Source organism: Gossypium hirsutum, chromosome A01 (genome assembly GCF_007990345.1).
Source record: "Gossypium hirsutum isolate 1008001.06 chromosome A01, Gossypium_hirsutum_v2.1, whole genome shotgun sequence".
In the NCBI taxonomy this organism is placed as follows: domain Eukaryota; kingdom Viridiplantae; phylum Streptophyta; class Magnoliopsida; order Malvales; family Malvaceae; genus Gossypium; species Gossypium hirsutum.
In genome coordinates, this window is record NC_053424.1 from 54,762,901 (window position 1) to 54,789,541 (window position 26,641).

At 34.0% G+C, this 26,641-nt stretch overlaps 1 protein-coding gene, 1 long non-coding RNA gene and 1 other non-coding gene across 4 annotated transcripts; 2 read left to right on the forward strand and 1 right to left on the reverse strand.

Moving 5' to 3' along the window:
• The first annotated feature begins 5,140 nt into the window (after positions 1 to 5,140).
• LOC121207569 (small nucleolar RNA R71) lies at positions 5,141 to 5,247 on the forward strand. The gene has a single exon (XR_005902650.1). It is a non-coding gene; the product is annotated as a small nucleolar RNA R71 (small nucleolar RNA).
• A 1,481-nt stretch (positions 5,248 to 6,728) lies between these two features.
• Positions 6,729 to 13,603, reverse strand: LOC107888816 (uncharacterized). 2 transcript variants are annotated; one of them, XR_005925866.1, is made up of 3 exons: positions 13,246 to 13,603; positions 13,030 to 13,077; positions 6,729 to 7,299 (listed from the first exon to the last, which is right to left on the reverse strand). It is a non-coding gene; the product is annotated as an uncharacterized lncRNA (long non-coding RNA). The 2 variants fall into 2 exon arrangements; XR_001681497.2 differs by having other exon boundaries at positions 13,020 to 13,077.
• A 1,616-nt stretch (positions 13,604 to 15,219) lies between these two features.
• On the forward strand, positions 15,220 to 20,252 carry LOC107888817 (transcription factor E2FA). The gene is made up of 14 exons (XM_016813047.2): positions 15,220 to 15,661; positions 16,814 to 17,003; positions 17,220 to 17,273; positions 17,382 to 17,467; positions 17,576 to 17,664; positions 17,782 to 17,833; positions 18,011 to 18,063; positions 18,152 to 18,202; positions 18,311 to 18,359; positions 18,477 to 18,542; positions 18,635 to 18,711; positions 18,872 to 19,097; positions 19,445 to 19,511; positions 19,661 to 20,252. Exons 1-14 carry the CDS (start codon positions 15,374 to 15,376, stop codon positions 19,792 to 19,794), a joined length of 1,482 nt encoding a protein of 493 aa, XP_016668536.2. The 5' UTR covers positions 15,220 to 15,373; the 3' UTR covers positions 19,795 to 20,252.
• Positions 20,253 to 26,641: the final 6,389 nt, after the last annotated feature.

The following is a 26,641-nucleotide window of genomic DNA, read 5'->3' on the forward strand; positions in this document are numbered from 1 at the left end:
TGTCCCTTATAAGGTTTTACGAGACCTTAAAACATGCTTAAAAGTGGTTCGGGATTAAACCACTAACATTTGTAAACTTTGAGAAACTTATAAAATTTTCAAGCATTCAGTGGTCACACACCCGTGTGAACCGGCTGTGTGCCTCACACGGCCACCAGACACGCTCGTGTCACAAGCCGTGTGAAAACAGGGCATACATACTGACTTGCACCACACAGCTGGAGACACACCCGTGTTTCATGAATGTGGGAAAACTAGAGGGTATACTGGCTTAGGTCACACGGCCGTCCACACGTCCATATACCAGCCCGTGTGCCACACACAGCAAGTAGACACGTCCGTGTGTCTAGACCATGTCAATCCTGTAGGCATACTGACTTAAATTTGAAGGGTACCCCAGGGGACACACGGCCGTGTAGCATGATCGTGTGTCACACATGGCTGAGACACACATCCATGTGGACAAAAATAGGCTATTTGCAAAGCCAATTTGCCACATTTTTCTCATGCACACTTAGCAACCAAAATGGTACCAATTCATCATACAATAGATATCCCAAAATCATCAACCAAATACGCAATTCATACACAATTCATGCCATTTTATAATCAACCATTTCACTACTCAAATCCATAACCAAAACATACCAAATCAATGTCAAAATCATCAAACTTACATAACTTCTAAATACATTTCCTCATCATCTAATCATCTATTTCATGCTTCAAAACATACCATTTCATCATCTCAAAACCAAGCCACAACATGCCATCTTTCCAACATTAATAAACCAATTGACAAATAGGTATACAAGCAAACATATAACCATCACAGAATATGCCAAAACATAAGACCAAATATATACATCACATAATCACTTATCCAACACATAATTCAAGCTAACTTGAATGGCCATACACACCATCATTTACAAGCCAAATCTCATGGCTAATATCATAACTCAAAACATACCAAGATGACACTAGCCTATACATGCCATATACCATATATACAAAGCTTCCAAAAATACCAACAAGATGATCGATAGTGTGATGACGTTTCCCAACGATCCCTGAGTTTGAGATAGCTTCAATTATCTATAAAATAGGGAAAGAACACACAAAGTAAGCTTTAAAAGCTTAGTAAGCCATATACAAATAAAGTCATCATTTGATTAATTGCATATCAATTCAAATATGCTAAGCATAGCTAAACACATTCAAGTTCATAAACCTCTCTCATTGTACACATATTCAATATCATAATTGGATTCATCAAATACTTCTCATTTCAATACTAGTATGAATCTCGTACGTACCTGAGTCGCTTAACTCATTCACACATTCTTTCTTGACTTGACTTTGCACGTTGAACCATTCGGAATTGTTAAGGATACTTGGAAATCACATAAAGCTCGTACAATGCCATATCGCAGATATGGTCTTACATGTTATCACATATCGATGCCATTGTCCCAGACAGGGTCTTACATGAAATCATATAACGATGCCAATGCCCAGACATGGTCTTACACATAATCACAAAACAATGCCAATGTCTCAGACATGGTCTTTCATATAATCACATCTTGATAACCTAATGACATGACATTTGTATCCTATACTATTCCTAAGGTTTGTAAGGGACTTTCGGAAATTGTAACTTCATCGATTCTTGCTCGTATTTGCTCGTTCAACATTCATAGCAATTTAGTGATAATTAAACATATAAACAATTTAAAGACATTTATTTGCATATGAACTTACCTCGTATATACGATGAACGGATCGGATCGACTACTCGACAACTTTCGATCTCCCTCAATCTAAATCCAATTTCTTTCTTTCTTGATCTGTATCAATTCAAATTTAGCTCATTTAACACCTATTCATTCAATTTCATCCAAAAATACCTATTTGGACATTTTTGTACTTTAGCCCCTAAAGTTTCACATTTATTCAATTTAGTCCCTATTTCACAAATACACAAAATTCACAAAATTCAATAAGACCCATGCTTAGCTGAATTACCATAGTGTCCCTAGCAGCCCATATTTCACATTTATTTCACATTTCAACCCCTCGATTTATAAATTTCACAATTTAATCCTATTTAAGCATTTTCATCAAAATCACTTTACAAAACATGAAAATCTATCAACAATTTTTCATTTTCCATCATCAACATTCAAAAAAATTAAGGTATCATCAATGAAACTTCATGAAATCATCAACATTTTCAAAATTAAGACATGGGCTAGCTAGAGCACGAAGCAAGGATCACAGAAACATAGAAATCATCAAAAACCGAGCTCAAAACATACCTTAATCAAGAACAACAATGGCTGAACCTTCAAAGCTTCCAAAACTCTTATTTTCTTTCTTATTTTAGTTGAGGAAGATGACAATTAAGCATAAAATTGTTTTATTTGATTTAATATAACTTAATTCACTAATTACCATTTTATCCTTTAGTTAAAACATTAATAATCACATAATTCAAGGCCATTTATGTCCATCTCCACTATCAATGGTTTAATAACATCACAAGGACCTTTCATTTAAAAAACCATAGCAATTAAGCACTTTAAACAAGTAGAATGCAACTTTTGCATTTTACGCGATTTAGTCATTTTCTCAAATTAAGCATTCAAATGCTAAAATTATTTCATGAAACTATCACACATATATAATCATATGCTATAAACACCAAAAATAATATTAAAATAATTTTTTGACCTCAGATTTATGATCTCGAAACTATTATTCCGATTTAGCTAAAACCGAGCTGTTACAATAAACATCCACTAACCATACAAATGCTCTAATTACCATTTAAGTCCACTTGGTTTCATTTCCATAATCTTTTAGCCCTTTTAGTTAATAGAACTCAACTTTTACCCTTTTTACGATTTAATCCTTTTTGTTTAATTAACCATGCAAACATAAAGATTTCCTAATATAATTTTAATATGACCTTAATTTAATCTCATAGACATTAAAATAAAAATAAAATAATAATTTACTCATCAGATTTATTGTTCTGAAACCACCATTTCGATTTCACTGAAAACGGGCTGTTACAAGTTTATTAAACAGAGGAAATGAAATAACTAAGAAATTTGAATCGAGAAAATGAAATAAAAATAAAAAGAATTTTCAAGATGTTTAAGTTAAACATCTCGAAGATCAATGGATTGTTTGTCTCGCTCTACATGAGTACCCCAGTAGTACTTCAAGCGTCGTCCGTTAACTTCAAATGTGTCCCTCGTTTTCATGTCCTCGACATCAATAGCTCCATGCAGATATACATGAGTTACCAAGCATTTTTCATCAAAATTGAAAGGTCTATTTTGCTCCAGCAAAGTGCACAAGGGTCTCTGCTCAAATGAATCTTCATTACTATCAGAATTGTTGTGGCAAAATCTCGTTAACTCTTCTACTGTTGTTTCTATCAATCCAGTGGCATGACATTCTTCATTTTCATCTGCACATTTCAAAGTATCAAAAACATTTTCCAAAACATCAAAAATATTAAAAGTAACCTGTTGATCATTTACCCTCATGGTTAGTTCACCTTTCTGCACGTCAATTAGAGTTCTTCCTGTAGCAAGAAAAGGTCTTCCAAGAATACTTGACACATTTTGATCAGCTTCAATTTCTAAAATAAGGAAATCAGTAGGAAATATAAATTTATCTACTCTTACCAGCATGTCTTCAATTTTACTGTTTAGATGTGTATAAGACCAATCAGCAAGCTGCAACATGACTATTGTGGGTCTTGCCTTCTCAATTCTTAACTTCTTGAAAATAGATAGAGGCATTAGATTTATACTTGCTACTAAATCACATAATGCCTTACCAACATAATGATTTCCAATGAAATATGGGATAGTGAAACTCCATTGGTCCTTCAACTTTGGAGGCAACTTGTTCGTCAATATTGCTATGCACCATTCAGTGAGAGTAATAGTCTTAAAGTCCCCCAATCTTGGCTTCTTTGACAATATGTCTTTCAAAAAATTTCATGTAATTGGGTATTTGCTCCAAAGCTTCTACTAGCGGTATGTTGATATAGAGTTGCTTCAAGACCTCTAAAAATCTTTTGAACTGAACATTCTGCTTAGAATTATGAAATCGCTAAGGAAAAGGTAAAGGTGGTCATCCTTCAGGTTGTTGATATTGTTTTGTTGTGCCATTTTCATTGGCAACATGATCTAATTTTGCCACAACATTTCTCTGTGTACCCCTTTCAGGTGTTGTTTGTCGTTTAGTAAGTTTTGAGATCTTTTCCTAATTGCAGCTGAATTTGTCTTTCTCTGCCGTGGCATCTTAAACAACTTTATCCAACTGAGTCCCACTTCTAAGAGTGATGGCCTTCCACTACTCCTTCCCTTAGGTTCTCAAATTTTCAATACCACTTGGTAATGCTCCTTGTGGCCTTGCATTTAGAGTGTTCGTTTTTTTTCTTACTTGATTTTCAAGAGCTCAGAGAGACGCAGCCTGAATCTGAATCACATCATTTTTGGCCATATACTCCTTCAACAAAGATTCAATAGAATTAGAAGATGATACTTAACCTTGTTAAGCATTTTGCCTTGACATAGGATGATTATAATCGAGTAGTGCATTGTGGATATTTTGTCTTGCAACATTGTGTTGATTCCCCACACTTTGATTATTCCAACTAAATTTCAGATGTTGCTTTCACTCTAGATTGTAAGTGTTAGAATAGAGGTTATTATCCTAGTTAAAACTACCCATGTAGTATACAGATGCTAGATTTGATGGGCATTTATCAAACACATGGTCTTCACCACAATAAATACACAATTGTTCGACTGATTTCATCTCCTAGACTGTAGTTGGTCTCTTCATTGTTTTGACTATATTAATTAAAGATGATACCTGAGTAGTCAATGAAGTGATTGTATCAAGTTCCATGGTGCCAACCGCTCTTCTACCAGTCCCAACTCGAGTGGTAGGATACTGATAATCATTATTCACAATCTTTTCCAAAATCTCATATGCTTCATTATAAGATTTATCCAATAGAGTACCATTGGTAAAAGTGTTAACTACCATCCTCATATGCGCATTCAGCCCATTATAGAATATCTCTATCTGAGTCCATTGTTGAAATCCATGCATGGAGCATTTCTGAATTAAGTCTTTAAGTCGCTCTCAAGCTTCATATAACACTTCATCATCCAATTGCCAAAAAGATGTGATGTCATTTCTAAGTTTGGAATTCATATTCGAAGGATTATACCTTAATAAGAATCTTTGGAAAAAATCATTCCATGATGCCACTATTCCCAACGGTAAAGCATTCAGTCATGCTCTTGCACGATCTCTTAAAGAATATGGAAATAGTTTAAGTCGCAGAGCATCTTCAAGAACACCCTATTGTCTAAACAAGTCACAAACCTCTAGAAAAAGTCGTAAATGCAGTCCCAAATCTTCAGTAGGTAATCTACTAAACTGTCCTATTGTTTGCAACATCTGAAACATTATTGATTTTAGCTCAAACTACTGAGATTGTAACTGTGGTTTGACTATCCCTGGATTTAGTTCATCTAAAATTGGAACAACATGCTTTCAAATTAGTCTGTCTCGTTCATCTATCACCCTATAAACAGGAGGATTAGCATCTTGACCATTCAGATTATCATGGAGACTTGAATCATTCCCGTTCCTAGCCATTTTCACAGTTCATTTCACTTTTTTCGTAAAGTTCTCTCGATCTTTGGGTCAAAAGGATACTCTTTTCTAGCAAGAATGCCTCTTCTCATGCACTGATGGCAATCTTGTATAAATTAAATTAAACTAAGTTAGATAAAACTATTAGAATTAAGTAAAATAACAAAACCAAATTTTACCAAATTCTCAATCCCCGGCAACAACGCCAAAAACGTGTCGCGTGTGAAATGATATGCGATTTGTACAAGTATATACGTCAAATCAAGTAATAACGTGATGAGTAAGTATCATTCCCTCGGGGATAAGATTGAGGTAAAAAAGTGGTCAAATTATTATAAGAAAATTATATTAATGCTATGGTAAAGCTATAGTACGTATGCGGTGGCAATTAAAAGGAATAATGATGTATACAATATGTGAAATTAATGAATACTTGGAAATGCAATGGCAATTACGAAAATGATTATATGAATAATATGTAACTGAACAAATAAACAACAAAGGATGTGGTGGCAAAGATACTACGGCAAAGGATAAAGCATATACGATATTGATATGGAAGGTCAGAATTACTTAGAATCTACTCTTACTGTCAAAAATGCCTCGGCAAAATCGTAATCAATCTATTGCTTAGAAGAGTTCTAAAGTGGTCTGCTTCTTTCGAGAGCAAAAACCTCAAGTTACCTTACCTGTGTCTATAGGCCATTAATATGGTAGCTTGCACTGTTTCTTTTTATATGAATGTTGCTTTATGTCTAGAGTCTACTACAAGTATCTGTCAAGTACTTGCTCATATCATTCAATTCGGTCCAACTACTCTAACCTTTTCAGAACTAGATTTTAGTTTATAGGCATGCTGAATAGTCATCTATGTCTAGGAATTGCACGCATACAATTTAGAAATAAAAACAATTGAATGAAACTGTAAATTGATTTTGATATATGCTTCAACCGTTAAAGAAAATAAAAGTTTCACCATGTAATCTTAACCTTATGAGATTTAGCTCATGGGTTGGCACATAAAATTCAAAACCAAAATAACATCCAACACTATTTTCATCATTCAATTCACGGAGGAACAAAGTAAGAAATATAGAAGACTTCGAGAAGACAGCTTTGGTATGTCTAGTTCACACTCTAGCAATATAGTATCCTGCTATGGCTTAGAAGGGCTACTTTCATCTTTCTTTTTCCATCTCTACTCAGCCGCTACCCTCTATTTTTGCTTAAGGATCTCTTCATTTTTGTTCGTCTTTTTAGGATTCCTCCTTTTGCTTTTTATAAGCTTTTTCCCTAAGGTAAATCCAACAACCCATGTTTATCTTCTCTTCTTTTTAAATTCTTTTTTCGACAATCCAAGATTATCTTCTCCTCTTTTTAAATTCTTTTTCTAGGATAAAACCTAACATCCCAGGATTATTTTCTCCTTTTTTTAGGCAAATTTTTCTGGTACAAGTACAATTGGGCTAAAACTGGTACGCGTTGAGTGTTGACTCGATCTTCTTGGAATTGCCACGACATCCATGTTGACAAACTATCGAACCTTTTGCCCTCGACAAACCTTCACTCCTTTATTTCTTGTTCCTCAACTTAGACCTACCAAACCACCAAACACAACCCTACTAGATGAAATTAAAAGTAACATATAATAACTTTTAAGCATAGTCTAATCTTTTTAATGTAATGCAATGAAAATTACGAATGGAATGTCCTAAAATGAAACTAAATTTACTTAAGTATATGCAATTAGCTAGATCTAAAGGCATGAAATATAACTTTTTTCAAGAGTTATCATTATGTGTGCCTAGTTTTTCTTTTAACTTATTATTTATTAGTAAGCTTACATATGCTCTCAACTATTGTGTCTCATTCTTTCTTGATCATCGTCTATTTTAGGATATTACAATGAAGTACATTATTGGTAGAAGTCGTGAGCTTGGAGGTCTTTATTTCCTTAATACTCAAGTGTTGAGATCTATTACTTGTTCTAGTATGGAGTCTCCCTTTGAGGTATATTACTAGTTGGGTCATCCTTCATTATCATCCTAGAAGAAGTTGTGTCCTCATTCTCAAAGCTTGTTATCATTAGATTGTGAATCATTTCAATTTGCTAAAGATCACTATTTACCCTTTGTTCATAGGACTAATGAAAGAGTTCTTGTTTCCTTTTGAATTAGTCTGTTTTGATGTTTCGGGTCTAAGTCCTATCACTTTAAAGTCTAGTTTTATTATTTTGTTATATTTTGTGGACGATTATTTATGCATGACTTGGTTATATTTAATGAAAAACCATTCTGAGTTATTCCCTATTTTTGTACCTTTAATGCTAAAATAAAAACTCAATTTAATGTTAGTGTTAGTATTTTGCAAAATGATAATGCAAAGGGATATTTTCCAATACTTTCAACTTATTTATGACTTAGAATGGTATTATTCACCAATCATCTTGTGTTGATACTCCTTCCCAAAATGGTGTAGTTGAAAGAAAAACAAACACTTTCTTAAAGTAGCCAAAGCCCTTCTCTTTCAATTGAGTGTTCCTAAATGTTTTTGGGATGATTCCATCTTATCATCCTCTTATCTTATTAATCATATGTCATATTTTGTACTTAAACAGTGACATTCCTCACTATATCCTCTTTCCTTCGAATTTTTTGTTTTCTATTGAGTTTAAGTGATGTTCGTCCATAAGTCACAAAATTAGACCCAAAGTCTCTTTAACGTGTATTTCTTGGAAGATAAAAACATTCATTTACTCAAGATTCGTATTCATTTATCATTTATCATTTCCCATTTACTACTATTAATTCATTTATATTATATTTTGTAATTTTTATTATTATCTTTTGTCAAGTTAAAAAAAAATTACCTTCTCCATTATTTTTTCTAAATTTCTTGTCATTTTTCTTTTAGTTTGTAACAAAATCATACTTTGTAAAAATGTAGTAAGAATAGTTTATAATATAAAAATAATATGAATAACATTTAATAATTTTTATATAATATATTAGGAGTTTTAAAATTATTTATATGCTTAATGTAATATTAACATTTATTTGATATTTTATAAGTAATATTATTGTGAGTATTTAAAATTTATATGATACTTTAAATATTATTTTTAACTAATTACTTTCTAAAATATTAATATTAAAAGCTAAATCGCTTTGTAAATCATGAATAGTCTACTACCCTAACACGCTTTTGTCTGCCCTCTTGGCACGTTTTTTTAGGTTTTCTTTGTTATTACGTTTTCATTCTCGTAGGTTGGTAGTGTTAATTGGTGCCGTTTTCTTGAAGTTACTAGTAAAAGGCAGTAAGGTATAGTTGGTTTATTCATATCAATGGAAACGGAGTTTGCTGGATTATCCCTTGATGAAGAGGAAGAAACAGTTTTGCAATTACAAGTAGATCCAGGCTTGAGAAGGGTAGAGGAGGATCTTTGTTTGGTAGGGTGCTTTTTAACAGCCAGTATCATACACTTTCCAGCAATGAAGAACACTATGGCTAATATTTGGCATCCCGTTCGGGGGATTCAGATTCGTGATCTAGGGAAAAAGGGTATTTATTCCAATTTTATCACATCATGGATCCAGAAAGGGTCTTAAAGGGATCTCCATGGTCTTTTAATAATCATTTATTAATTTTGCATCAGTTGCAATGGGGGGAGGATTCATTAACAGTTCCTTTAATTGCTAATCCTTTTTGGGTACAAATTTATGACGTCCCCATAGGCTTTTAGTTTGAAAATTTGGCTGTACAATTAGGAAATTTCATAGGAAATTTTATGGAATATGACTGTTCAAATCTAGGCAAGGAAAATAGGAATTTTATGAATGTTAAAATTGATGTTCGAAAGCCTCTTAAAAGAAAGAATCAGACCATGATGTGTGGTAAATGCTCTTATGTCAGATTTAAATATGAAAGACTGTCTTTGTTCTATTTTTATTATGGTAAATTAGGGCATAGTGATTCATTTTGTGAAGCAAAGATGATGTTAAGGGAGGAAGTTGCTGAGATGGGTTGGGACCTAACTATACATGCCCGATCTAAGAGAGCCCAAGCAATGAGTAGTGTTTGGCTACGAGAGGAAGGGAAAGTGTTCATAGGGGGTATGGTGGAGGACAAAGCCGAGTATTTACAAAGGGGGGAATCAATAAAGAAGAAGAAAGCATAAAGAAGATAGATCATATACTGGGATTTAGTTTAGAAGGATGAATGCCATTTGCACAGATAGGGGGGAAGAATCATATCTGGTCAATTTCAAAACGATATGGACCATGATTTAGAAGATAACGTCTTACTGGGGGAAGACGAAAAAAAAAGGGCTAGAGGTGAGACTAAAGAGAATAACATGATGGTAAACAAAAGTAGGAGGAAATCTAAAATCAACAACTTAACATCGGCGGCTGCCAAAAGACATGCCAACCAAATGCAATGAAAATATTAAGTTGGAATGTTCGTGGATTGGGGAATCTATGGGCAGTTAAAAGACTTCGGTCTATGCTGAGGTTACCAAATCCCCAAGTGGTCTTCTTTATGGAGAGAGTTAAATAGTAGTCAGATGGAGAAAGTTCAACGTAGTTGTGGTTATCAGTATGGAGTGGAAGTGGCTACAATTGGTTCTAAAGGAAGATTATGTTTAGCATGGCGTGAGACGACTGATATAACGCTTCAAAGTTATTCAGTTCGACATATTGATGTGTTAATTGAAAATACAGATGATGGGAAAAAATGGAGATTGACAAGGTTCTATGGTTCTTATTCACAACATAGGGCTGCATCTTGGCACCTCTTGAAATGTTTAAGGAATAATAGTGATTGCCCTTGGCTGGTTTGTGGAGACTTTAATGAGATTCTATATGGGTTTGAAAAGAAAGGTGGATTACCTAGAGATGAGAGAAGGATGGAAGCTTTTCGACAAGTGTTAGAAGAATGTAGATTGATGTAGGATACACAGGAAGATGGAACGAATGGCAAGCAGTATAAAGAGGGATCCCTGCTAGGGTAAATAGCGCGCCTAAGCGAGCAAGCATACGCATAGCAGCACATAGCGCGCCAAAAGGCTACGTACGCGAGGCTAGAGCGCGAAAGCGGTGCGTGAAGGAATGACTATTCCACCGGGGAATTTTTGTAGAAAGATAGGTTTACTTGGGAGAGGGGTAACTTGCCAAAAACGAATATTCAGGAGAGATTAGATCGAGGTGAAGCAACTGAAGAATGGATGTCTTTGTTTCCTGAGTCGTCAATTCTACATCTTACTCATTCCTTTTCAGATTATTGTCCTTTACTTATTACTACAGAGAGGGATAAAAAAAGACAGATTGTTAAGAGCTTTAAGTTTTAAGCTTGGTGGATTTTAGAAGAAACGTTTTTGACGAGGTTCGAAGCATTTGGGGAAACTCTACTAGGGATCTTTTACACAAACTGCAAAATATAGGGAAAAGTCTAAAAGGGTGGGCAAAGCAGATTGTAAGAAGAAGAAAGTTTAAAAATGAAGAGTTGTCCTCTAAATTGTCTACTTTATTAGAAGCTGATAGAAACGATGAAACTCTGGCAAAAATAATAGATACTAAAATCTAGTTGAATTTTGAAATTGAGAAGGATGAATGTTACTAGGAACAGAGGGCTCGAATTAATTGGTTGAAACTTGAGGACAAAAATACAGCATTTTTCATAAACAAGCAACTCAGAGGAAAAGGAGGAATCTGATTCAAAAAATGTAATGTGAAGATGGCATGATAACAAAAGAAGATAAAGAGATAGGGGCACTTGCGAGAGCATTTTTTCAGAAGTTATTCTCGTCAGATACAAGAAGAAATTTAGATCAAATTCTGTCTGGCATTGATTGTTGTGTTTCTGAAGAAAACAATCAAAGACTAACATCAAGGTATACAAAGGAGGAGATCTAGGAAGCTGTATCAAAATTAGGTCCCACAAAAGCACTAGGAGAGGATGGATTTCCAGCCTTATTTTATCAAAAGTGTTGGCCAATTATTGGAGAGGATGTTTCAGAATATTGCCTTCAAAAATTGAACGGAGATATGAACTTAGGCTTGTTCAATAAAACAAACATTGTGCTTATACCAAAAACTTCTAATCCTACCAGTATTACTCAATTTAAACCTATAAGTCTATGCAACGTACTATATAAATTGACAGCTAAGGTGATTGCCAATCGGCTTCAGGGAGTGATTGGAAACTGTATTGATTTAGCCCAGAGTGCTTTTGTCCCAGAGAGGCTGATTTTTGACAATGTATTGCTTTCATACGAAATACTGCATACTCTAAAGAAAAAGAAGTTTGGAAGGAATGGCCTAATGGCAATTAAGTTGGATATGAGTAAGGCATATGACAGAGTTGAATGGAATTTTGTGGCAGATATTATGAAGAAAATAGGATTTGAAGAAAGATGGGTCAAGTCTCTAATGAAGTGTGTGTCCACAACCTCTTATTCTGTTGTCATTAATAGAGAAATAGGGGAGATATTTTGTCCCACTCGAGGATTACGACAAGGAGATCCCTTAAGTCCGTTTTTATTTCTATTCTGTGGGGAGGGTCTTTCAAGTCTGTTAAGGATAGCGATTAAAAGGAAAATTCTTAAAGGAGTGAAGGCAAGTCGAAATGGGCCATCTATTTCTCATTTATTATTTGCGGACGATTGTATTTTGTTTACAGAAGCTACAGAAGAAGGGGCGCAATCTCTCAAATCGATTCTAAAGGAATATAAAATATGCTCAGGATAGTGTGTAAATTATAAAAAATCAACGGTGTTCTTTAGTTCAAATACACAAGAATGGGTTAAAACATCAGTCTCAAACATCCTAGGAGTACGAAGATCAACAAATCCAAAATGATATTTAGGGCTTCCGAATTTGGTGGGGAGGAAGAAAAGATCATCTTTCCAAGCTTTAAAAGATAGATTTAAACAAAGGATCGATAACGGGAGCATTAGACATCTTTCACAAGGTGGAAAGAAGTCTTCATTAAAGCCATTCTACAATCTATCCCAACTTACACTATGTCTTATTTTTTACTTCCTAAATCCTTGTGTACTGAGCTAGAGGGAATTATAGCTAAATTCTGGTGACAAAGAGGCCGAAATAGAAAAGGCATTCATTGGTACGTTTAAAAAGAATTATGTTCGCTAAAAGAAGGTGGACTTGGTTTTCGTGATCATGCAAAATTTAACATTGCGTTGTTAGCAAAACAAGGTTGGCATCTTGTTAATTTTCCACATTCATTATTAGCGCGTGTTTTAAAAGTAAAATATCATCCTAATTCAGACTTTTATAAAACTCGGTTAGGGGTTTTACCTTCGCTTACCTGGAGAAGTGTTTGGACAGCACGAGGTCTCTTGAAGAAAGGCTTATGCTGGAAGGTTGGAACAGGTGATAAAATTTCAGTATTGGGGGATTTGTGGATTACAGGAAACGAAACAGATCGTTTGCAGCATCATGGAAATCAAGCAAATGTCAAGTTAGTATCAGATCTAATTGAAACTAGCAATAGAAGCTGGAAAATAGATGTTGTAATGACTACCTTTCAACCAAAAATTGTGAGGAAAATATTGCAGATTCCACTCGCAGAGCTAGCATACGAGGACTTCCAAGTTTGGAGGGGGAGATGTCAGGGGAATTTTCGGTAAGGAGTGCCTATAAACTATTACAAGGGACTAGCGAAGATCCTAGTACTATTAATTTACAAATCGAGACTAAAAACTTTTACAGAAAATTGTGGAAGCTACACATCTCTTCAAAAATTACCTTAACAGTATGGAGACTATCTTGGAATTTCATTCCTTCACTAGTCAATCTCAAGCAGAAGAAAGCAGTAGCTAACGCCCTTTGCCCGCGATGCCGACAAAATGAGGAAGATAGTTATCATATTTTTTAGCAGTGCCCTACGATAAGAGAGGTCTGAAATCAGTTAAAGCTCTCATGGATACTTAATAGTAATCATCAGAATATATGGGAATGGCTTGCCTGGATCTTTAGTCAAGGAACGACTGAACAGATTCGTCTTTTTTGCTGCGGCCTTTGGCTTGTTTGGTTCAATAGAAATCGATTAATATATGATAAAGTAAATGTATCTGGGAAGGGCATTGCGAAACAGACTTATAGCTATATTTCTGAGTTAAATGGGATTAAAGAGAAGAGACTTACCGTTCAGTCTACTGGAAATGCTGTACAGGAAAGAAGAAGATCGAGAGTCACAATCTACTTTGACGCGGCCTTTGATCAACAGACTTTCAGATCAGCATCAGGATTGTTTGTAAAAGATGAGAAAGGACGGATTCTTGCATCAAAAACGATCATTTACTCCAAAATTGCAAATCCATTTTTAGCAAAAGCGCATGCAGGATTACAAGCAGTCAAGTTAGGGTTATTCATGGGTCTAAATAAACTGGAAATTGTGGGAGACTCAAAGACAGTAATTAAAAAATGCCAGAACACAGAGATAGACAAATCAAACATCGGTGTGATCATCAGAGATATTCAGCATAAGAAAGGCAGATTTCAAGAGATAAAGTTCCACTTCATACCCAACATAGAAAATCTTTACGCTCATACTCTAGCAAAAGAAGTGTTGAAGAGAGGAGTTAGCCATTACCTGGTAGGAGGGCTTCCAGATTTTGTTCGACAAGCATCAGAGGAGAGGAGACCAAGAGAACCAGATTGAAAGAAAATGTAGGTGAAGGACTGTTTGAAAAAGGTAGTAGGAAATCAATTGCTTCCCTTGGAAACTGCTACCGTCATAATGCTGAAGAGGACGTGAAGCGACAACACATTGAAGCCCCAGTTAGTGATTTGACTGGATAAGATTTAATTAGGTTAACTATTTTTTATTTTATTTCTGTTTCGATTTTTTTTTTTTAGGAATCATGGACCTGTTTCTTTAGGCCGACCTTGCCTTATATGCAGGCTTGAAATTTTAGTAGGGCTCCTTATATGGACTTAGCCCAGTTCTGTTTTACTTGTTTTTCATTAATAAAATAGCAGTCAGATCTTTTAGTCGAAAAAAAAATATTAAAAGCTAACAGTTTAATGATAAAAATTAAAATATTAATAATTAAAATTTATGTCAATGTTTCTATTTAAATAGATATAAATTAATATTTAAATAAATTATTATATTAATATAAATCATATCATTACAATATTTTTTTAGATTGAAACATATATTTCATGTAATTAATATTAAAAAAATTAACATTAATTTTATTAGTAAAATATTAATATTTGAAATAATAATATTACAAACCAATATTTTAATATTGTACTAATAATTTTATTATTTAAAATTCAATAATATTTTAGTATTTATGTCTATATTCTTATATGAAAAAAAATCAAAAGAACAACCAAATGATAAGTTACATTTTTCTTTTATTCATTCAAACATAAAAAAAAAATCATTTAATTTTTTTTTTCATATTTCCGGAAATATATTAAAAATAAGTGAAAATAATAATAACATAAAGTTATTAAAAAATATAAAAAAGAATATTTTTCTATTCTCAAATTTCTTTTCTTTCATTTTCCCTCCTTTAACCCTTTCCCTCTTCGCAACTTTCCCTCATCCTTCTCTCCAACCCTCACTTTCTCTTTTTTCCAAGTGAATTTCTACGCTCCCCTCTCTCTCTCTCTGGTTTCCTCTCTCTATCTCTATGCCGTATACCTCAATGTCCGGTGTGGCTCGAGCCTCCGCTTGCCCCACGCCGCCGCATCCTCCTCCTTCTGTGGCTGCCGTCTCCGCACCAGCTCCGTCGGCTCCTTCGATTGTTCCGCCGATACGCCGCCACCTGGCTTTCGCCTCGATGAAGCCGCCATTTGTTCATCCGGATGATTATCATAGATTGTCCTCTAATAATAGTAACAATAATTTAACCACCGGTAACAATACTCGTGGAATTAGCGCCGATCAAGAAGTTGAAGCGATTGTTGTGAGATCTCCAGTGAGTTATTGTTATTTTTTTGTAATTTTCAAATAATGTTTTTCACATTTTTTCCTTAAAAATGGTGGTTATGGCGTGGTTAGTCAACTGTCAACATGTTTTCTATTTAACGATAATTTTACTCTCATTTGACATATATCGTTATATTTTGTTCGATTGCAACTTTTATTGACAATTGATAATCTCCAGTTTTGTTGTTCACTTAGTGGAGTTGAAATTATCAGTATCATTAGCATTATTTGACTCTGCGGTGAAATTGTTATGCTTGTACTTTAATACGTGATTTTTTTCGCAGTGCATTTATGTTTTTGATGATGTATTTGATGGTATAATGGGCTTTGGGCTGAATAAAGTGCTTCTTTGCTGAACTAAGTTGAAATTTAACGATGCCGGCATCATCCAATGGCTGAAACTTGATGGTTTATGCACTTTCATGCTCTGAGAAACTAGTTTTTAGCACTATAACTTTTGACCGACTTGATGAAAGTGAATATCTAGCTATTGGGTTTTTGTTTGTAATGTTTTGGATTTCAGACGTAATTGCAATTGGTAGCATATTAGTTTCATGTAATAAACTTGCTATACTCGGAGAGGAAGAAGATGCATGTGCTGCATTGTTGGTTTAGAACAGATTGTTAGATGCCATGCCCTATGTGAAGAAAGCTTGAAGTCTGTAAATTCTTTGGATGTTGCAGATTTGATGGTTATTTGATAAATGATTCGGTTGACATTGTTTTGACTCTGGCTGCATAATTTCCCCCTACAAATTATGATTGCTAATCTGTTTCAAAACCTATGTTCATATATGAAGTATTCTTTCCACTTGTTGTCCTCCACCTAATAACAAGTGAATCACTATTGTTTGTACATACTTGATTGTTTCATGGCATTGATCACCATGAGTTTAGGCCTTTGTAAAAGCCTTTGCATCAATTAGTCAAGTAATTCTGAAGGTTTTTATGGTTTACACTTAACAGTAACTCATCTTATGTATTTTATCATATATTTGCATTTGTTAGACTTAGTCTCTTCACCCCCTCCCCTTCAAATTAATCAACTGTTAGTTTAAGCATAGCCATAATAACTTCTGAGGTGAACTTGTATTTCTTCCTGCCATTAGCAACACTTTGAAAGACCACTGGTTTTTCTCAGAAATTAAAAAGGAAGAGTACAACGGTGAACAAGGAAGTTGAATCTAGCCAATGGACAACCAGTCCAAGAGTTACCAGCACAGCCAATAGTCCGTTCGAGACACCTGTCTCTGCTAAAGGAGGAAGGATAAATAACAGATCAAAGGCCTCCAAGGCCAATAAGTCTGCTCCTCAAACACCTGTGTCAAATGGTAGTGAGAAACTTTTTTGCCCATTCATCCACTTTTTTATCTCATTATTTAATTGTCTGCTATGAACTTAGTCCTTAGAAGGAAACTTATGTCTCAGTCCAAAACTGTATATACCAATTTAATTACTGTATCATCACTATCAGTAGTCTAATGTGCCAAGAAAGAGAGATTTTTTTATGGAGAAGAACGACTGACATTATGTATGGTAATGGGCAGGCTCTCCAGCTCCTCTTACTCCTGCTGGCAGCTGCCGTTATGACAGTTCTTTAGGTAACCTTAATAATGCTTTTTCTTTAAAAAAATTAAGCAGTGGGTATTTGTATTTCCTAGAGCTTTTATGCATGGTGAGCACAGTACTAATGTGGTTGAAATTTTTAGGTTTCTTGACAAAAAAATTCATCAACCTAATAAAGCATGCTGAAGATGGTATCCTTGACCTAAATAAGGCCGCAGAAACACTGGAGGTAATGATATACATTTAACGGAGCTTATGTACCATTGGATGTTTTGTCATATTATTGAAATGGCTCTTTTATTTATTTTGTCTTTTTCCCCTCTATATGTTGCAACAGGTGCAAAAGAGGAGGATATATGACATAACAAATGTTTTGGAAGGCATTGGTCTTATTGAAAAGAAGCTGAAAAACAAAATACGTTGGAAGTAATTATTAATGATTTTAAATGTTTTCAAGAATTTGTTGTTTTAATTTGGTTTGTCATTCTGGTTAACCTTCAATGAATGTGATACTCATTTGAGGATTAAATCAAAATTTATTAGGGGTGTTGACGATTCATGGCCAGAAGTGGATGGTGATGTCTCTGTATTACAGGTATTAGGAAGTAATATTGGTTTTGTTTTACCTTGCCCAGGCAACAAATCTTCCTGTTATTGTGCATAAGAGTGAATTTCTATTTCTTTATTTTGGTTTATAGCTTTCAAGAGAATGTTCCACCATTGATGGTTGATCAATTCTTGCATATGATCTCACTTACTCTTCTGTATGCAGGCAGAAATTGAAAACCTTACCATGAAAGAGCACACTTTAGATGATCAAATAAGGTTATGCACTGCTTATTCTCTTTTTGAAGTAGTAACTGTTACTGTCTCAAACCTGTTTAGGATTGCTGATGCTTCTAAAATATTACAGAGATATGCAGGAAAGATTGAGGGATTTGAGTGAGAATGAGAACAATCAGAGGTAAGAATATTGCCACCCCTGCCTTGTACCAGGGCCCAATTAAGTGCTGTTAACTGCTGATTCTTTGCAAATGATGATGCATTTGCCCGTTTTCATTTTTTTTTTCAGGTGGCTTTTTGTAACTGAAGAAGACATCAAGGGTCTACCTTGTTTTCAGGTCTGTTTATTCCATGTTTCTTTAAATTTATTTCTCTGCAATCATCTTCTGCACTTGAACTGATCTCCAAAACATCTTGATTTTACTATGCTAAATTTTCCATGTTGCTTTTGGCAGAATGAAACCCTGATAGCAATTAAAGCTCCACATGGAACAACTCTGGAAGTACCTGATCCTGACGAAGTAAGCTGATGGCTAGAGCATTCTAATGAGTTAGGACCATTTTCTACTCTAATGTTTTGAATGCATAATTGCCTTTCTTCTCCATATTCTAGGCTGTTGACTACCCACAAAGGAGATATAGGATGATCCTTAGAAGCACAATGGGTTCCATTGATGTTTATCTAGTCAGGTATTGCTCCCTTCTTTTGTATATGCTAAACTAGTTAGCTGTCCATGATTATGTACAATCTTTCTTTTGAAATTAAATCTAAGAGATGATGGACAACAAAGGTTCTTGGCTTGACATCCTTCTCTTTTGTCTTTCTTTTCAAATTGTTGGTTTTGTTCAGCCAATTCGAGAAGTTTGAAGAGGTGAATGGTGTTGAGCCACCTGCAAGTGTCTCACTTGCTTCAAGCTCTGGCTCTAATGAAAACCAAGTTGACTTGGTCAATGTCGACAGAACCAGAAAGGAAATTGAACCGCAGGCAGTACAAACTCATCAAATGGACTGTGATGTTAATGCTTCACAGGAGTCTGTTGGAGGAATGATGAGAATTGTTCCTTCGGATATTGATGTAAGTACTGCATCTTTTACCAATTATTTGTGTAGCAAGCTTTATAGAGAATGGATATATGAACTATAATTAATGGCAAAAGGCATTTATAAATTTAGGTAGTGTGGAGTTAAAACTTATTTAGAACATTGGTCATTACCCCTCTTTATGAGAGTAGCACCTAAGATCAATTTCCTTTTCCTCCATGCACCAAAATTGGAGAGAAAATAAAGAATGAAAAGAAAAGAAAATGAAATGAAATTAAAATATTACACTCTGGTCCATATTTTTATGGTTAAATATGTAATTTTGTTTTGCCAGTAGTCGGATCTGTAAATTGATTATCACTTTTCTTTTCTTGTTTTCAGAATGATGCAGATTATTGGCTTCTATCAGATGTTGACGTTAGCATTACAGATATGTGGAAGACAGACTGTATCCTTGTAGAAATTTTATAGCTCTTCAATATGCTTGACCCCCAAAGGAGGGAAAAAGCACTTGCTCAAACTCGTTTTCTTTTCCAAATCAATATACATTAATAGCACAATAAGTGGATGTCTAATCCTTAACTCCAAGAATTGCAGGTGTCGAATGGAGTGGGGTAGATATACTGGATGCTAACTTTGGAATGGCTGATATCAGTACCCCAACGCCCCAATCCCCTCCATCCAGGATGGTTGAAGTGCCATCTTCTGCTTTTAACTCTACTCATAGGTAAAATTAGTTTTCTGACCAAGTACTGAAAACAGTATCCTATCTTAAATTTACATGGATCACTGGATAAAAATGTGGTTGGTAACTTGGGGCGAAGGATAATGCAATTTAGCATGGTTGAGCAAATTATGGGTTAGTTACACAAATACAAGTGTTGCACACTGGATGTCCGGGCTAGATGTGTGTTGAAGATGGAATAAAAGCAATGGACAATACTGGGACAATGATACAGTTGATACTGTCCATCAAAGCTGATTATATGTGCATTAATGCCCCTTTGTTGATCTGAGCTGCTTAGTTAATCAGTTTGAAATATTGAAGCAGCCATACCAAGTGTAGATGTGTAGAATTGCTGCATTTCGATGACAATCATTGATGATGAGGTTTCATTTTGTCTGTAGAAAATGACTTCTAAAAAATATTTTATTCTGATAATATTGATAAAAAACTCTTTATTTTGAATGTTATTGAACATAAACATTTAAGGTTGAGTTAAATAGCAATTTCTACTTGAGTTGTGCTTTGCGCATGGCTGTCAACGTTTTTCAAAGAAGTATTTTCTTAAAAGTTGATATTTGCATAACAAAGGGAAGCAAAGCTGTGATACTTGTTGGGAATTGATATGTTTATATGATGTATTGTATATGCAGCTTGTGACCAGATTTTTCAGCTGCATTGCTTGCTTCCCTGGATTTCATCACTAGGTGGTTGCGTCAATAGTATGCTAAACACAGTTTAAGTTAAATACATTTTGCAAGTTTTTCCTTTATCTGGAGAGTTATAATTATTTAAAAAAATATATTTGAGAAATTATGTTGAAATTTTACAAATTTATTGATTTATGCTATTTTTGAAGAGAAAGGAAAACGTGTCTTACAAGATGCAAAGGAAAACGTGTCTTACAAGATGCATTTTCACTATCATATTAGTGAAAGCGCGTCCTATAGTCTTCTTCTTGAAAACGTCTTACATGGTGCGTTTTAATTGATGTTGCAGTGAAAATGTGCCTTATAGATGCATTTTTACTTGCCCAAAAATAGTTTTTTTTTCTTTTGCGGTTGGAAATTTAAAGTTTGTAGATTTATTTTTATCTGTGTTTGGGATAAACATTGTCATAATGTTAAGGAATGTTTGAATTTACGGTGGTGTTGTAGAGCTGAGTGATATACAAATTTCATCTACCATATGAGTATGGAGCCATCACCTAGGAAGCCAAATCGCGTTGCAACTCAAGTCCCAGTTGACGATGATTATATGGTTTGGGGTTGAAGTGTAATTAGGGTTTCAATTTTACAAATGTATGTTGTCAAATGATGGAACATAAATGACCCTTAGTTGACAGTGGTTATGAGGACACGACAACTAATTTTTCTAAAAAAGGATGGTTTATAAAACCCAAACAAAAGTACAAGGAAGAAAAATGCAATGACTTTTTAGTATAATCAAATATTTCATTTTATCTATGTCCACCAAAGGTGGGGACCTCGTTATTATAACATATGACATGTTTGAGGTGTAACAAGTTTTACTAACAGGTCACTGCCTTTAGTGGACATAGACAACACAAATTATTTGATTATATCGGAAGACCCCTTCGTTTTTTTTTTTCGCACTTTCGTGTGGGTTTTATAAAGTATGTTCTTTTGACGATGAGAAATAAGTTGTCATGTTCGTATAATCATCGTCAACTAGGGCCCTAGTTATGCTCTATCCTTTGGCAACAAAACCTTTGTAACTTTAAAGCCTTAGGCTTAGTTTGGATGGGTGATGTGTTTACCTCCGATGAGGTTAAAAACAACAGTGGTGGTGAGACTACTTACTGTAGCGGTGAAATTAGAAAAAATGGTGAGGTGTGTGTTTGGATTTAAATGCAGCTGTAGCGGTAAGGTGAGAATATAAAATGATTATTAAGAACATTAGATTAGAAATGACAATGTATTTATGTTATATTATTTAATATAAAACATAAATTAAAATTATATTTTTCGTAAAATGATAATTAAAATATTAAAAATATATACAATAAATATTTTTAAATTATATTCATAATAAAATATCAAAATATTTTACAAATTATATTTAAATCAAATAATAAAATATAAATTAAATCGTATTTATAGTAAATTTATAAATAAAAATTATAATTCTATTGAAAATTAAAGTATATTGAATAATGACATATTAAACTTATGTTATGTGTATTAAATAAAATAAATAATAAACGAAGAATTGATGGGGTAAAATAATAATTACCCTTGTTTTTGGACTTCCAAATCAGTGCACTGGAGCTTTTAACTCCAGCAAGTATAGGTTACAGTGAGGTGAGAAATGCTCACCGATGCGCTTGCCAAACACCTCAATTGGAGCTACGTTTCAGTTCAATTTTTTTTACTCAATCTCACCACACTGGAGCTTATTGGTAATCCAAAGGGGCCCCCAGTTGCACTTCAATCTTAGATGGTATAATCATCGTCAACTTGGATCTTGAGTTATAAAGCGATCTCGATTTCTTAGGTGATGACGTCATACTCACACTACAAGTGAAAATTGTAGGGCATTGAGTTGCATGACATTACTATGAACCCAAACATAACTTAAAATTATAACTGTCCCCCTCAAAGCGAGAGAAATAAATCTTTAAACCTCAAAAAATTCAACACGCAAGAAAAAAAATTCATTTATTTAATTAAAGGGATGAGAGTATGCGTTTATATAGGGGATGGGGAGAGGTAAAAAGGGTTTTTTTTATCTCGGGTTGCAAGGGCTTAGATGCAAAAGTAATAGAGTTCATTGTGGTTAAAATATTCAGAGAGAAAACACACTTTGTAGGAGGCATTTTTGTCTAACATGTCAGTGAAAGCGCTTCTTGTAAGGAGCGTTTTCTCTCTCGCCAATTCAACCCCTAGTCAACTCTATTGCTTCTACCTCTAAGCCCTTACAACTCAGGATTCTTGGGATTAAAAAAATCCCTTTTTACCTCGTCTCATGCCTCTGCAGGGTAGCGATTTCTCCTTCACAAAAGAGCTCTATAGAAAAAACTCAATACATGCCTTTGATATTGAACTTTATATTACCCATGGTCAAAGCGAGTCTTAGGATTTCAGTTTCTGTTTTGATCACACACATCTATAGCGAGTTTAATTACACCATGACCTACCACAAGACATGGTTGGCAAAGTAGAAAGCGTTAGAGAATATGCACAGCGGGTGGGAGAAATCCTACAACGAATTGTGGCAATGGTCTCAGGTACTGGAGCGATATGTACCAGGTTTTGTAACCGAGTTGCAAACAAAACTTGTGTATTATAACGATCGCTTGGTCCTTAAAAAATGATATTTCCATCACTTTTTTCTGAACTTTCAAGCAATGCATAATTGCATTCCTGTATTGTAAGTCACTTGTCCAAATTGATGGCACATTCCTATATGGATGGTACAGGCATAAGTTGTTAATATCTATTGCATAGGATGGTAATCGAAGAATCCTGCCAATAGCTTTTACAATAACTCCAGAAGAATTCGGTGATGATTGAGATTTTGTCTTAACTAACTTGAGAAGGTATGTTGTGCCACTGCTTGATGTGTGTATCATTTTTTACAAGGGCATTGGAATACAAGATACTTTCAAACGATGTTCAAGCCTATGAGATTGTGAACATTATAAGTATTGTTTACGTCACATAGGGTTTAACTACATGAGTTGATACCATAAGAATGCGGAGCGGCGACATGTCATTAGTATGGGTACATTGTGTGTAGAATTGTTTTCCTGTGATTGTCATCGACAAGGTAATGAGCTTGTCCAACATTGATTCTATGAAATGTTTGGAGAGACTACGGGCTGTAAACTAACTGGTTGCGCGATACTTCGATGGGATACCTTTAAAGCAGTGGACATTGTCGTATGACGAAGGATTAAGATATGGACACTTGACTTCGAACCTAATGAAATACATTAATTCCATACTAGAGGTGACGTGTCATTTGTTGGTAACCTTGGTGCTTAAGGAAACGTATTTCTAATTAGCAGCCTTATTTCCAAAGCGAGTTGAAACATACGGGACAGCTAAAGGGTGGTCATGTTTGGTGCGAGTCAGTGTTGAAAGATTTAGGGAAAATGTAGAAATTGTGAACTTAATGACTTCAGTGTGTCACTCACGACCAAATCTAGTATTCCGAGTTAAGCAGCCTCATAGACCCGATCGTGGAGTTATCGATGGAGTGTACTGCGTAGACCTCAGACAAATGACATGCGACTATAAGAGATTTCAAGTACTTCATTATCCATGCGCACAGGCAATTGTTGCATGTGCCTCAGAATGTATAGATTGCATGACCTATGTTGACGAAGTTTACAGATTTGAACACGTGTATAATGTTTAGAAACCTAAATTCTCACTTGTCCCTGATGAAAGCATGTGGTTGCCTACCTCGCACACTCTTTTCAAGTTGGTACCAGATAAGAACTCGCGACGGCGCAAGTCAAACGATCGACTAAACTCAACTAAGATACGAGAAAATATGGATATTCGAGAGTGGGGAGACACCAAGGTTATGCATATATTGTACGTACCCAAGGCATATGAAGTCAACATGTCCAAACAACTTATGAGCATCGAGGAAAAGAGCTAATTAAAACACTAACTTACTAACTTATTAAAAGAGCTAATTAAAACACTAACTTACTAACTTATTCATTAATTTTTTCTGTAAAGTGTAAGTTATTAGTATTTCTTCAAGTAAGATATATTATAATTTGGAATTAGGAAGCTTCTGATCAATTCTTTGTTCTGTCAAAATTTTGTACTTAACAAGTCGACAGAAAAAACATGAATGAAAAAATAAAAAAAATAATTGTAAAATTTAAACTCACAATATGATAGGTTACAAAGCAAACTTAATAAATTTGTTTGGTATATTGTAAATAAGTGTAGATTTAAGATGTAATACAAATTACACAATTTGGTACTAAGAAAAAAGTGTCTTATAAGGCTCGTTTTTACTGCCACATCTGTGAAAATGCGTATTGTATGATGCGTTTTCTTTCTCTTCTAAAAACGCGTCTTATACGGCACATTTTTATTGATGTGGGCGTGCTTTTCTTCTCTCTAAAATTAACATAGATCGATAAATTTTAAAATTTTCAACCTACTTTCTCAATTGTGTTTCTTTTTTAGCATATATGTTTAAATTAACTGCCAATTATATTAGTAGATTATTAATAAGAAAAAAAAATCTAAATAGGCTGCATAATCACAAGGTTACTTCTGGTCTGACCATCTAAAAATGGCTGATTAGTATTAGGTTTGTATTTATTTGGCCCCGTGAACCTTTGGTATCCAGCGGATCAGTAGTCCATTTGCTTAATTTGAGAATCTATGATTCAGCAATAATAGTGCATGTGAATCCTCTAAAATACAATCCACTTGTTTATCTACTCTGACTCTCTATGCTCTTCCACACTTGCATTTTATACTTAAAATGAGTTTTTGATTAAGAGAAATTTAGGAATTGGAGTCCACTTGACTATTATCTGTACCAAATCTTTTTATTTATTTGTTTATGCTTTTTTAACGTATTACTTTTACTATTCTTTGTTACATACTAAGCCAATTGTAGGTGATACATGCTCTTTAATATATGTATTATTTGAGTTTTAGCTTGGTAATTTTTCTCATATTGGGGTTTGAATTTTTTTGGTTTAATTTAGGTTTTGAATTTGACAATTGTTTCCACATTGGTGCTTGAATTTTAGGGTTTTCAATAGAGTTGGCTATAGGTCGAGTTTGGGCCGGGCCAAGTAAAAATTCAGGCCGATTTTTAGGCTCGGTCAAAAAATTGGCCTAAAATTTTGCCCAAACGCGGCTTAGATAAAAATACTAAAACCTGAACTTAACTAAACTTGGCCCATCCATATTAAAGTTTTTTACATTATTTTTATATAAAAATAAATCTAAAAAACACATCAATTACGCTAAAAACAATAAAATAAATGATTCCCAACAAATGAAAAAAAAAATTAAAAAATTACTTAAATAACACTAAGTTAAGTGCAACTTAGCAAGCAAATACCTTTAAAATAATAACAAAATTAATAATAAAACAAGAGTTATATAATATCCAAATAATAAAAAAGTAATAACAATATAATAGTAAAATGATAGAAAAATAATGAAAAAAACAGTGGGAAAATAGTAAAAAAAAAAAGAAGAAAAACTTACTCGAGGCTCGGCCCATGGACAAGTCTAGTTTTCAAGGATTAACTTGGATAGAAAAACTTCAAGTTCCAATATGAGAACATTTGCTAAGTTCAAGGCTTAGCTTTAACAAAAAAAAAAAAAGACAAATCCAATTGTGAAAACAATTGCTAAGTTTAGGACCTAACTAGAAAAAAAAAGTTTAAACCTCAATGTAAGAAAAGTTACTAAGTTTAAGCCTCAAAATGTGATTTAACCCTATATATAAATGAGGCATGTGACTTTTTTTATTTTTATAATTCTGTTGTAGAGTTAAAAATTTATTGTTAATGTATGAAAAATGAATTTAGTTTATATGACAACTTAGTTAGTATATTGTTAGTGGAGTTTTTAAATCAAGATTTAAAGAGTGGCATATATCTTTTATTAAGTATTGAGAAAATGGGATATATGGAAGTATTTTAATTACACTTGTATAGTTAAGATATTTCATTGTTCATGTGTCAAATACTAATCTTTTATATATATATATAATATAAATGAAAGAGTGAGGTGAATAATTATTTTTGTAAGAATATGTTATATAAAAAAATTTAATTTACGATTTAATTTTTGAAGTATATTCATCTTCTTATTTTGATATTTTAATTTTTT

What these genes read in the sequence shown, in the direction of transcription:
- LOC107888817 (XM_016813047.2), top strand. Translation starts at nt 15,374, where the DNA reads ATGCCGTATACCTCAATGTCCGGTGTGGCTCGAGCCTCCGCTTGCCCC. An exon ending in GTGATGTCTCTGTATTACAG is followed by an intron (nt 17,834 to 18,010) that starts GTATTAGGAAGT and finishes TTCTGTATGCAG; the next exon opens with GCAGAAATTGAAAACCTTAC. An exon ending in ATTGATGTTTATCTAGTCAG is followed by an intron (nt 18,712 to 18,871) that starts GTATTGCTCCCT and finishes GGTTTTGTTCAG; the next exon opens with CCAATTCGAGAAGTTTGAAG.